This window comes from Monopterus albus, unplaced genomic scaffold (assembly GCF_001952655.1).
Source record: "Monopterus albus unplaced genomic scaffold, M_albus_1.0 scaffold372.1, whole genome shotgun sequence".
NCBI classification, from domain to species: Eukaryota; Metazoa; Chordata; class Actinopteri; order Synbranchiformes; family Synbranchidae; genus Monopterus; species Monopterus albus.
Genome location: NW_018128252.1, coordinates 231,929 through 243,969, shown reverse-complemented (window position 1 = coordinate 243,969; position 12,041 = coordinate 231,929). Strand labels below are relative to the sequence as shown.

Below are 12,041 nucleotides of genomic sequence, written 5' to 3'. Positions count from 1 at the left end.
TGTGAAGTTGATAAAATACGTTGTACCAACACCAGCAGATGACATTGCACCCCAAATCATCACTGATTGTGGAAACTTCATACTGGACTTCAAGCAGCTTGGATTCTGTCTCTCCATTCTTCCTCCAGACTCTGGGACCTTAATTACCAAATGAAATGAAAAATTTACTTTCATTTTAAAAGAGGACTTTGAACCACTGAGCAACAGTTCAGTTCTTTTTCGCCTTAGCCCAGGTAAGACTCTTTTGACGTCTCTGGTTCAGGAGTGCCTTGAAACTACGAATTTCAGAATTACAGTTGTAACCCATTTCCTAAAGACGTCTGTGCATGGTGGCACTTGATGCACTGACTCCAGCCTCACTCTCCTCCTTGTGAAGCTCTCCTAAGTTCTTGAATTTGTTGTGCTTGATCTTCTTAAGGCTGCGATTATCTCTGTTGCTTGAGCACCTTTTCCTATGATACTTTTGCCTTTCAGTCAACTTTCCACGAATATGCTTCGATATAGCGTTCTATGAGCACCAAGCCCTATCAGCAGTGACCTTCTGCGGCATACCCTCCTTGTGAAAAGTGATCATCTTCTAGACAACTGTCAATTTAGCAGTCTTCCCCATGATTGTGGCTGTGTGTTCTGAACTAGACCAAGAGATACATGGCATTTTTACTGTATGAACAGTAATTTTCTCAGTCAAAATAAAATATTCTGATATTTTGAGATACTGGATTTTTGATTGTCATGAGCTGTAAGCATAATTAAAATGAAGTGTTTCACTTTATGTGTAATAGATCTAGAATAAGAGTTTCACTTTTTGAAAAAAACTTTTCTGCGATTATAATTTTGTTTGAGATGCAGCTGTACTAAATATTCTTAGTATTGGAGCTTCAGTGATTTTATAGCCTAAGATTATCTTGGTTGTTTAAAATATAAATCATGCACATGTGTTTCAGAATTATTTAACATTAGCTCATTAATATTTTCAGTCGACAGCTTCACCTGCAGATGTATGGGAACGTGAGAGCTGGTTGTTTGTGTGTATGCAAAGAGACATATCCATGGCAATTTTCAAAGCTACTTAAGCTTGATGTAAATGTCCTGAAAACACAACAGTAGTCAGGACCCAGTCTGGTAACAACAGTTCTTGCCCACAGCACCACTGATGATCTTGTCTCTGCCTTTTTTCTCCATTTTAGAAGCTCAGCAGCGACTCCTGCTGGTGACTGTGTTTGCACTGAGTGTTCGTTACCAGCCAGTAGATGTCTCCTTGGCGATTTCCAGTGGGCTGCTCAATGTGCTGTCCCAGCTGTGTGGCACGGAAACTATGCTGGGGCAGCCTCTGCAGCTACTGCAGAAACCTGGAGTGTCCCAGCTCAGCACTGCCTTGAAGGTGGCCTCCACACGCCTGCTGCAGATACTGGCCATCAGCACTGGGTAAGAGATTTAGGAGGTTTAATAGTAGTGGAATGGAATTGCCATGGCATCAGCACATTATTAACGTGAACCAGTACAAAGAGAAGATTACATGAAAAGCTGTCTTTCCATGTCTTTGCAGAACATATGCAGACAAACTGAGCCCCAAGGTGGTCCAGTCACTGCTGGATCTGCTTTGCAGTCAGCTGAAGAACCTGCTGTCTCAGGCAGGAGTCAGCCTGCTGTCTTCTGGAAAAGACCAAGAAGACAACAAACATGAAGACAGTACAGACTCTGAAAAGAAGGACTTCAGAGGTGAATAAAGATATTTGCTCTAATTACCCTTCAGTGGTAAGGATCCTTTTATCAGTCATGCCAGGAACCTGTGTTGTCCTTAGTGTGTTTGATAATACATGCAGTATACTCTGCAGCCATTATTGCACTCATGTGAGTATTATTGCTTTTGTCAGTAAAAGCATCAAGCATATCTGTTGTCAGTATTTCCTTAACAGCAAACTTACAAAATTAAATTAACTTTTGTTGGTTGGAAATATGAACAAAATCCTGAACAAACATGTGAAAAATAGATGAATCAAATGTGAATGCCATGATAAGAAACAAGAGCCAGTCATGTTACATAATTAATCTACATAAGTCACAGACATAATGCATGAAGAAGACAGCGACTGTCAGCCTGACAAAAAAGCATATGCAAATTTAAGAAATCAAAGATAAATATGTCCTAGCAACATTCAAATGACTAAATGGAAATTAAAACTTAGAAGTAATTGTTTTTATCAGAAAAACTAAAACAGAGCTCTGTTATTGAGTAATGTTTCGATTCTATGTTTTATCTATATCTATGTTTTTCAGCTTTAATACGTAAGCAACACACTGCTGAGCTGCACCTGGGAGACTTCCTAGTCTTTCTCCGGAGAGTGGTGTCCTCAAAGGCTATCCAGTCCAAGATGGCCTCCCCTAAATGGACTGAAGTTCTGCTCAATATCGCTGCACAGAAATGCTGCTCAGGTACAAACAGATAAACGGTACTTTAGTCTAGTAAAGTCAAGTCAAGATTTTTATTTGCCATTTAAGCTTATGTGCCCAGCTTTTCTGAACTGCCTCATGAAGTATAGTCAATGCTGGGCTTTCTTCACTGTAGCAGCTGTGTTCAGTGACCAGCTCAGGTCAGATGTCACCTGCAGGCCCAGGAACTTGTGGCCCTCCGCCCTCTCCACCTCAGTCCCTTTGATGGTCAGAGGCAGTAGAGGGGAGGGGTTCTTCCTGAAGTCTACTATTATTTCTTTTGTCTTGTTTATATTGAGGATGAGGTCATTCTCCTCTCCATAAACAAGAATGTCATTCACCAAGCTTCTGTAACCCGACTCATCTCCCCCCTTGATTCGGCTCAGAGTGGTGGTGTCATCATCAGCATATTTAATGATGATGGTGGTGTCATGGTTGGAGACACAGTCGTGGGTGTACAGGGTGAAGAGTTTGGGGCCAAGACAGCAGCCTTGTGGTGAGCCTGTGCTGACTTTAGCTAATGAAGTGGTTTTCAACCAGTGGTCCGCAGCCCCATGGTGGCCCATGAAAGCATTGCAGGTGTAGTTTCACTATAGGAATCTTTTTTTTTTTTCTTCCTCCACAGTTCCATGTATTACATATTGTTTGTCAATAATCTAATTCATACAAATATATACACTTTAGAAAAGCCAAGGTGCTTTTTAGGATTAAAATGGCACCTCTTCAGTCTATTCACCCCACAACAATGGTCCTCAGGTTACTTCTTAGTCAGATTGAATGGATTCAACTAATGGTGGCCCAGGAACCACCATTAGTTGAAAATTTCTAATCTAATGAAAACAGCTGAGACATAAACTCTTGTGGACTGGTCATTCTAGGGGTCCCACTGGTGAAAAACCTGAGAACTCGCCTCCTAGCTCTTCATGTTCTGGAGGCTGTCTTACCTGCCTGTGAGACTAATATGGAGGATGACCAGATGACGCAGGTATGCTGCTTAGTTTGCTTTACATAGGCTCTTATAGGATATATTTCTTATTGTCAAGAAATCCCATTGAAAGACCAGAACGAAGAATGAACTAATCCTACCACTGTAGCTAATGTCATACAAATATACTGTGTCCCCAAAATCTGATACACCTTACTATATGCCGCTGTGCAGTCTAAAAAATGTTAAAAACACAACCACACTGTTGCACTGTTCCTTCATTATGATGAACATAGGAACTGTAGTTTATTTTGTGTCGATTCTGCATAAACCATCCTGTTGCTGTAGCCTAAACATGCATCACCATACCAAATCCTATTTTTCTTTGTTATAGTCATCTTTATTAGACCTGCAGGCCCAGGTATTTTAGGAAATTACTTTACCTTTATCAAAATGTAAATTCTATTTCTGAGGAGTTTTTATTGATTTACATCTTTAGAAGGAACCACTGTGTTTCAGGTTCGAGGGTAAGGAACTGGGATAGAACATCACCAGCTTACAGTGTTTATATAACAGACTAATTCAGCAAGTTGATATAATTATCTCGTCTAGGTTGTAGAGCGGCTCTTCTTCCTGCTGTCTGACTGCATGTGGGAAGCTCCCGTTGCTCAAGCCAAGCATTCAATCCAGATTAAAGAAAAAGTCCAAGAACTCAAACTGCAGGTGTGCAACCAACCTTCTCCAATCTTAACCCCTTTTGTGTTTAGTATATAATTTTTCTTTGTTTGAATGACAGTTTCTTTGATCCACAGGGAGAGACAGAGGAGGAGGATGAAAACCTTCCTACCCAGGAAGTGTCCTTTGACCCAGAAAAGGCTCAGTGTTGTGTGGTGGAAAATGGCCAGGGGCTGACACATGGCAGTGGGGGCAAAGGTTATGGCCTAGCCTCAACTGGTATCTCCTCTGGATGTTACCAGTGGAAGGTACAATGTCGTTTTATTATAGCTTCATAACTGGTTCAAAAATGGCTGCACAACAAAGGTCTATCGTTTTTGCACAGGCAGCAGGGTGTGTTACCATTTTAAGAAGAACTCTTATGTGCCCAGCTAAGTATACACACCAAGGCTGAGTTCATTGTAAACAGTTATACAAGGATTAGGGTAGAAACTGCAGCAGTGTATAAGAAAGTGTCCTACATACACATGCACAAATTTTTTCAGATGTTTTCTTGTTTTAATTCATGTCATGTTTTATTTCCCTTGTAGTTTTACATCGTGAAGGAGAACCGAGGCAATGAGGGTACATGTGTGGGTGTTTCAAGATGGCCCGTGCACGACTTCAACCACCGCACCACATCAGATATGTGGCTATACCGGGCATACAGTGGAAACCTATATCACAATGGAGAACAAACACTGACACTGAGCAGCTTTACTCAGGGAGACTTCATCACCTGTGTCCTGGACATGGAGGCAAGAACCATCTCCTTTGGCAAGAACGGAGAGGTGAGAGACAGAGGGGGGAACAAGTCTCACTAGCTCCTTAGCAGACACCAGACTTACTTATATCGTGTGCAAATGAGAAGACTGGTTATACTCATAAAATGTACAAATTGTATATTTCTGCATGAAGCAATACAAGTATTTTTAAAATTAACATTACCATCACCCTAATAAAACTGTGATAGTGTGTCATTGCAGGACTCTTGTTGCTGTTTGAAGCCATTTTTTCAGTTTGTTTCCCCTCAACACTGTACACCAACTAAAACTATCTTAGTAATCCCCCACTAATTAGAGCTCAGTAGACACATTACTACTCGGCACTCATTATGTCAGTATGCATGCACACAAGTGCTCTAGAGTGTCAGTGTGCACACAACAAAAGTCAGAAAGTATTGTTTGAATTTCATAATTAAAACATAACTTTTATTATTCAAATACACAACATACAAAGAATGTGGCAATTCATAAAATAAGCTGCACCAAAACTATGCATTGTTTCAGGGTTTTGTCTGTCCTTGTTACCTTGTGATTACACAGGAGCCAAAGTTAGCCTTTGAAGATGTGGACGCCACAGAACTCTATCCTTGTGTGATGTTCTATAGCAGTAACCCTGGAGAGAAGGTAAGGGAAATAAATTCCTGAGATGCATTTCCCCTCTTTCTCTGCAAAACAGTAACATGAGGGGTTATTTTAACTGTGCAGGTTTGTTTGCTTGTTTGTTTGTTTGTTTGTTTGCTTATCCTTTGGTCAAAGCTAATAAGATTTCTGTGAATGAGCAGAGTGTAACCAAACAGTACACCATATCTTTATATCTATAATACTAGTAACTCAACAATTACATTTAGCTGAGATTTCTTTTCTTCAGCTTTTTTTATTTTTGCTACAAGAAAAGTGTTTTGATGGAAATAAAGACCTCATTAATTTGATATTTGGCATTTTACTGTAGAAACAAACACAGTGTAACTGCCTATCATGACCTAAAGGATAATCTGGATCCGATCTGATTTAGGACACATTTTGCATGGTTCTGGATCTCATTTTTCCACAAGGGACCCATTTGCATGAGAGAATGTTGTGCCTTGGCGGAGGTGCATGCGCTCTCTGAGTGTCCTTGTTGGTCTATGTATCTCTCATTAAAACATTTGCTGTTGTTAGGCTCTTCTGCCCCCTTCTAACTAATTTCTTTTATTGGATTTAATGCTCTCTGTTGGTGCACTTATCTATTTCTATCTGCTTAACTTTGTCTCTAGGTTAAGATCTGTGACATGCAGATGAGGGGAACACCTCGAGACCTCTTACCTGGTGACCCAGTCTGCAGCCCCATGGCCACTGTTCTGGCTGAGGCCACCACACAGCTGATCCGTATCTTACATCGCAGTGACCACTGGACCCATCGTATCAACAAAACTATGATTGAGCGACTTCACAAAATCAAGCCTTGCTTTAGAGAGTCAGCCAGTACATCTGGTAGTGGCGGTGGTCAAAGACTGAAAAAGAGTCGTTCAGTGCAGAGCCGTGAAGAGCACGATGCCCAGAAGGAAAGCCAAGAAACACCCATAAGGATGGAGGAGGAGAGGGGTCGCCATGGACGGCAGCATGGCTTGGGGGAGCTGTCGGAGCACCACCTGAGAACACTCTGTACAGAGGTGTGGCCAGTCCTGGCGGTGATCGGGGGTACAGATGCAGGCCTCCGTGTTGGTGGGCGATGTGTGCACAAGCAGACTGGGCGCCATGCTACTTTATTGGGTGTGGTGAAGGAAGGCAGTACTTCAGCTAAGGTTCAGTGGGATGAAGCTGAGATCACTATCAGGTACTGGGTGAAAAAGTTTTGCTGTGGCACCCTTTTTGTCCCTTTTCTTTCAACATTTGACTTTGACAGTTTGTTATTTACTAGTATCTAAAGTAATTATCAGATATGCTATTTATATTTTGAAAATACCAGGCATGTAAAGTTTTTGGCTGTCACTGCTATTGGGTAAAAATGTTCTGAATGACTTTTTAGCCTTCTGAAACCTTTACCTCTTTAATACTGTGAATTAAGTGTCTTTTAGGGAAAAGCCCTCCTAATTCTTATAAGATCACATTACTGTTGCTCCAACAGCAGCATATGCATGATATTCTGTTCTGGATATAAAATGTGCTGTGGTATAGGTATATGGACATCAGTAAGGCTGGTCATGTGAAACACAGATGGAGCTGAATGTGATTTCTGAATGTTTCTTTACTGCTTGTATTCATATTCCTTTCATACCCACTAGCATTTTACTTTTTAATCATCTGCACCTTCAGTTTTCCCTGGTTCTGATTTAATGTTTTTCACATATTTGACAACAACAATAATAATATTAACAACAAGACTAATAACAGTAATAAAGACAAAAATGTTACAAAGTACTTCACATAAGGCAGATGAGTCATTATTGATGTTCCCTTTTTTGTCATTATTAATCCATTACAGTGTTGCATGGCCCACTAAATTATGGTTTGTGCCATTCCCACACATTGCATCTTTTTATTTTTCTTGCATGCTGTGCTCTTTCTGTCCTGCTCTCTCCCTTACTTTGTGTTTCCTTCCCTTGTCTTTTTCACTCTCCACTCCCTTCTATTAAAGCTTCCCAACTTTCTGGTCACCTAGTGACACTCCACTATACAACCTGGAACCCTGTGAGCCGCTGCCCTTTGACGTGGCACGTTTCCATGGCCTTACTGCTTCGCTGCTGTTGGACCTCACCTACCTTACCAGCATCCATGAGGAAACCACTGCTAAGCTGAGTGCACGGCGCCATGAGAAGAAGCATCGCAACGCAGCATCGACTGGGCACGGACTGACCAGTAATGATGACAAGGCAGACAATGATGGGGGGCACAATCGCAGTGAACAAAAAGACAATGTTGGACCCTCGTCTGGAGCCGCTTCAAGTACAGTGACCTCTGATCTGCGTGTGTCGCACAGCCTGGATGAGGTCAAAGCACATGTGGCACCCAACTCAAAATCAGAGAGTGAGATTTCCTCCGTGGCCGGCGGTGGCGTAGGTGGGAATGAGACTCTCTTTACTGCAGCTCCTCACACATCTGCTGAGGGGAACAGGAAGAAAGGCCATGATCATGGCTTCCGCAGTCATGAGCCGTCTCCTCCCTCTATAGCCACCCAGTCAGACATCCATGCTGTGCAGCTGTCCTACCTCTACCTGGGAGCTATGAAGACCCTCAGCGCTCTGCTTAGCTGCAGCAAATATGCCGAGCTGCTGCTTATACCAAAGGTACTGCAGCTTGCTTAGTTCTGTCATACAATAGCAGTTGAATCATTTACATGTTCTTCAGTTGAATGAAGCAGTTTTGAAATACCTCCTCAAAACATTGGCTGGTGTGAGTGAAATGTCATTCCTGAAACAGAGCCAGATTAAATATTGTCATATTTAAGCTAACCTATTCTCTGTCGTACCATCAAGGTATTACCAGAAGCTGCACCCAGTGGGCACAATGCTGATCTGAATGCCAGCACCAGTGGAAGCACAGCTGCCACCTCACCAGTATGCCAGGAGGAGGTGGAGATGCGGGCGGCTCTGCAGTTTCTTATGCGCCATATGGTGAAGCGAGCAGTGATGCGCGCCCCCATCAAACGGGCCTTGGGCCTCAGAGACCTGGAGAGGGCACAGGCCATGATCTACAAGCTAGTCGTGAATGGGCTGTTGGAGGAACCCAGCGGGGGGAAGTCCAAGCCTGGTGAGAATATGTAGAGGTTTGAGCCTAGAATTATGGCTACTGATTAATTTTCTACAAGACTCATTAATTGTCTGTCTATATATAAAACACCCATTGTAAACTCCTATAACCTTCAATATCCAATAACAAGAAATGATTCAGTTTAGAACTAAATGAACTGTTCACCAATTCTCATTACTACATTCATCATTATTAATTCTTGGATCTTAACTGCAGAGGCATTCTTACTGTATACATATTTTGCAGATAAGAGGCATTTTGTCAGTTTTGTCTTTTTATGTCCCACAGGAATCAGAAGTGAACCAGAGGGTGAAGGGGAAGGTACAGAGGGTGAGCAGCTGGCACAAACCCCAATCACCACCAGCCCCTCTGCTTCCAGCACCACATCCTTCATAAGCTCATCACTTGAGGACACCACCACTGCTACCACACCTGTCACAGATACAGAGACTGTCCCAGCCTCTGAGTCTCCAGGGGTCATGCCTCTCAGCCTCCTCAGGTCAGAACAGATGGCACCATATATTGTCAGTCAGCTAGTTGTATTTATTAACCTAGTTTTCCATATATGATTAAATAAAAATTATTATGTTAATGCTTCTCTGTGTTATGACAGGCAAATGTTCTCCAGCTATCCAACCACCACTCTCGTCCCAGCTCGTCGAGCCCAGACTCCTCCAGTGTCGTCTCTGCCAACCTCTCCCTCAGATGAAGTCGGCCGCAGGCAGAGTCTCACCTCTCCTGACTCACAGCCCACAAGACCACAAAACAGAACAGGTACCTGTAAGTATTGCCCTGGACATAAATATCACTGTTGTGCTGGAGAAAAGCTTCTAAAATATTCAGAAAGCCATGGAAAGCTGTATAGTTTTGAGCTTTTTATTTATTACACAGTTTTTAGAGTGTTTTAAAATCATGATGTCTTGACTTGTCTTTTTTGCCTATGGGGCTTTTGGGCATAGATACAGTATAAGCATAAATATGAAAAAGCCTTTTCACATTATAAAATGCACATTTTTACCCATACTTTTTATGCTTATCCTGGCATATTCAAACCTACGTCCCAGATTCTATAATGATTTCACGTTTGCTGTAGCTCTGTCAGACCCCAGCAGCCGGCTCTCGACATCTCCCCCTCCTCCTGCCATTGCTGTGCCCCTGCTGGAGATGGGCTTCTCGCTGCGCCAGATCACCAAAGCTCTGGAGGCCACTGGTCAGTCTGTCTAGTTGCACTTGTATTGCTTTTGTGAGAGCTTAATAATAGAATAAGAATAGATCAGTGCCTACACTACTGGAATACAACACTGTAATACTTACAAGAGCATGTGTATCTTTTTCTCAGTTAGCAGCAATTAATGCAAGTAATTGCACTATGCAGGTAGGCTGTAGCGATATACAGTTTGTGCCTAAGTTGCACAACAAAGACCCTGTTTACACTTGGTTTTGAAATGCGTCTTGGGCGATTGGACCACAAGTGGACAATGCTAACATCAGATGTAAACAATCACCAAGATGGTTTGTGATCCGATCACTGAAACCACTTGCTAAGGTGGTCTGTGATGGTGCTGGGTATTGACCTTCAGTACTTTTATGGCAACAATCAAATTACTTCAGTGCCATTGAGTACTGAAAAATTATTTTCTGCATTTTTATTTAGTGATGCTAATGTTAACTGAAATTAAGGTTGTGTTAAATAGGTTTACTTTTTATGTTATCAAACTGCTTTGAGCACATAAAAGTGCCAAGAAAATGAAAATATGTGTAAAAAAAAGTTAGATATAGTTAAAATTGATTTTAAATTTTGGAATGATACCCAGTCTGGGATGCATCATTTGTAGTGTAAATCCTGTTGCGTCCCCAACCCGGACATTACAGGAAAATACATCATCAGAGCAGGACATGGTAGATATTTTGATGTGTGCATTCAAAAAAGGAAATGTGCAATATGTGAAACCCATGAAGGGTTTCATAATATATCGATGTACAAATCTGACATTTGTCTTCTTTTATTTGGTAGACCACTGGTTACTTGTCTGGTAACAGACTGACATAACTGTGCAATGGGCTTTTCGCCTTTTAGCTGAAGTGACGCAGCAGTAATGAATTCTGAACACAAGTGGATACCTTGGCAAACTTTTGCATAAGACTGTATATAGGCAAGTATAACCAGCAAGGATAAGGATAATCACCTTTATTGGCCAAGTATGTTACACACACAAGGAATTTGTTTCTAGTACAGAACCGATGGCAGCCATCTGCGGCGCCAACTTAACTGATGGCTCTAACCATCGGGGGCAACGGGGGGTTCAGTGTCTTGCCCAAGGACACTTCGACACGTGGACTGGAGGCACCAAGATTTGAACCTTCAACCTTCTGGTTGGGAGACGACTGCTCTACCCACTGCACCATTGCCTCCCCCAATGTGTCTCACATGTCCACTTGTGTTCGGATCACTGAGACACATTTTAAAACTATGTCAAACGGGGTCAAAGTGTTTCCCCAAAAATGTTGACGTATTCCTGCTATCCCTAGGTGCTCGAGGAGAGGCAGATGCTCAGAACATCACAGTACTGGCCATGTGGATGATAGAACATCCAGGTACAGAGGACGAGCATGACGAGTCTCGCACCAGAGGCAGCGGCGTTGGTGGTGATGGATCTGACTCATCTTGTCCTGGTGCAACAGCCTCTACTGGAGGCAAAACTCTGGATAGGAACTCGTATCTGTGCTCTCCTGGAGAAATAGTTAGCGCAGATGCTTCAGAAATAGAGGAAGGCTTCAGCGAGAGGTAGGACTTCTAGGTAGTTTACCAATAATCCTAATTTAAAATCACTGAATACTATGGAAACCGAAGAGGTTTCCATAGTATAAATAAACTTATTTATGTATTTTTTTTTTTTTTAGTCCTGATGGTCTGGAGCAAGATAGTGCAACAGCTTCCAGCGGTGTTCCCCTCAGAGGACGCTCTGCTGTTGGTAGGAAACACCGCTTTGATCTGGCTGCACGGACATTGTTAGCCCGCGCTGGTGAGACTTTTCCACAAAAACATATCTTGTCTTTCTTCACATTTAGTCCAGACAAAGTGCGGGTTTATCTTCCATTTCTTCTCCTCACATTATACTTTCATTTCCTTCTAAGCTGGACTGTACCGCTCAGTGCAGGCCCACCACAGCCAGTCACGTCGTGAGGTCTCATCAATCCAGCAGCAGCAAGACCCCGGTGCCCTTTATGACTTCAACCTGGATGAAGAGCTGGAGATGGACTTGGACGAGGAGACCATGGAGGCCATGTTTGGCCAGGACCTTGCCAGCGACACCGACATTCTGGGAATGTGGATCCCAGAGGTACTGGACTGGCCAACATGGGTGTGTGTGATTTTATGCTATGGTCAGAGGGCTGCTATCACCATTCTGCTCTTTATTTGCCCAGCATTACTTCTCACTCACAGTAAATGCATGTGCACA

The 12,041-nt window shown here is 42.5% G+C and overlaps 1 protein-coding gene across 1 annotated transcript in view; it reads left to right on the top strand.

Moving 5' to 3' along the window:
• herc1 (HECT and RLD domain containing E3 ubiquitin protein ligase family member 1) overlaps positions 1 to 12,041 on the top strand; it is a 62,652-nt gene that overhangs the window by 25,530 nt on the left and 25,081 nt on the right. Inside the window, 17 exon segments of the mRNA XM_020585623.1 lie at positions 1,188 to 1,425; positions 1,547 to 1,719; positions 2,278 to 2,433; positions 3,309 to 3,415; positions 3,968 to 4,078; positions 4,168 to 4,338; positions 4,621 to 4,860; positions 5,395 to 5,478; positions 6,108 to 6,667; positions 7,469 to 8,117; positions 8,307 to 8,580; positions 8,869 to 9,079; positions 9,194 to 9,354; positions 9,674 to 9,790; positions 11,110 to 11,365; positions 11,482 to 11,603; positions 11,716 to 11,942. Of these exon segments, the coding sequence (XP_020441279.1) occupies positions 1,188 to 1,425; positions 1,547 to 1,719; positions 2,278 to 2,433; positions 3,309 to 3,415; positions 3,968 to 4,078; positions 4,168 to 4,338; positions 4,621 to 4,860; positions 5,395 to 5,478; positions 6,108 to 6,667; positions 7,469 to 8,117; positions 8,307 to 8,580; positions 8,869 to 9,079; positions 9,194 to 9,354; positions 9,674 to 9,790; positions 11,110 to 11,365; positions 11,482 to 11,603; positions 11,716 to 11,942 (3,857 nt within the window).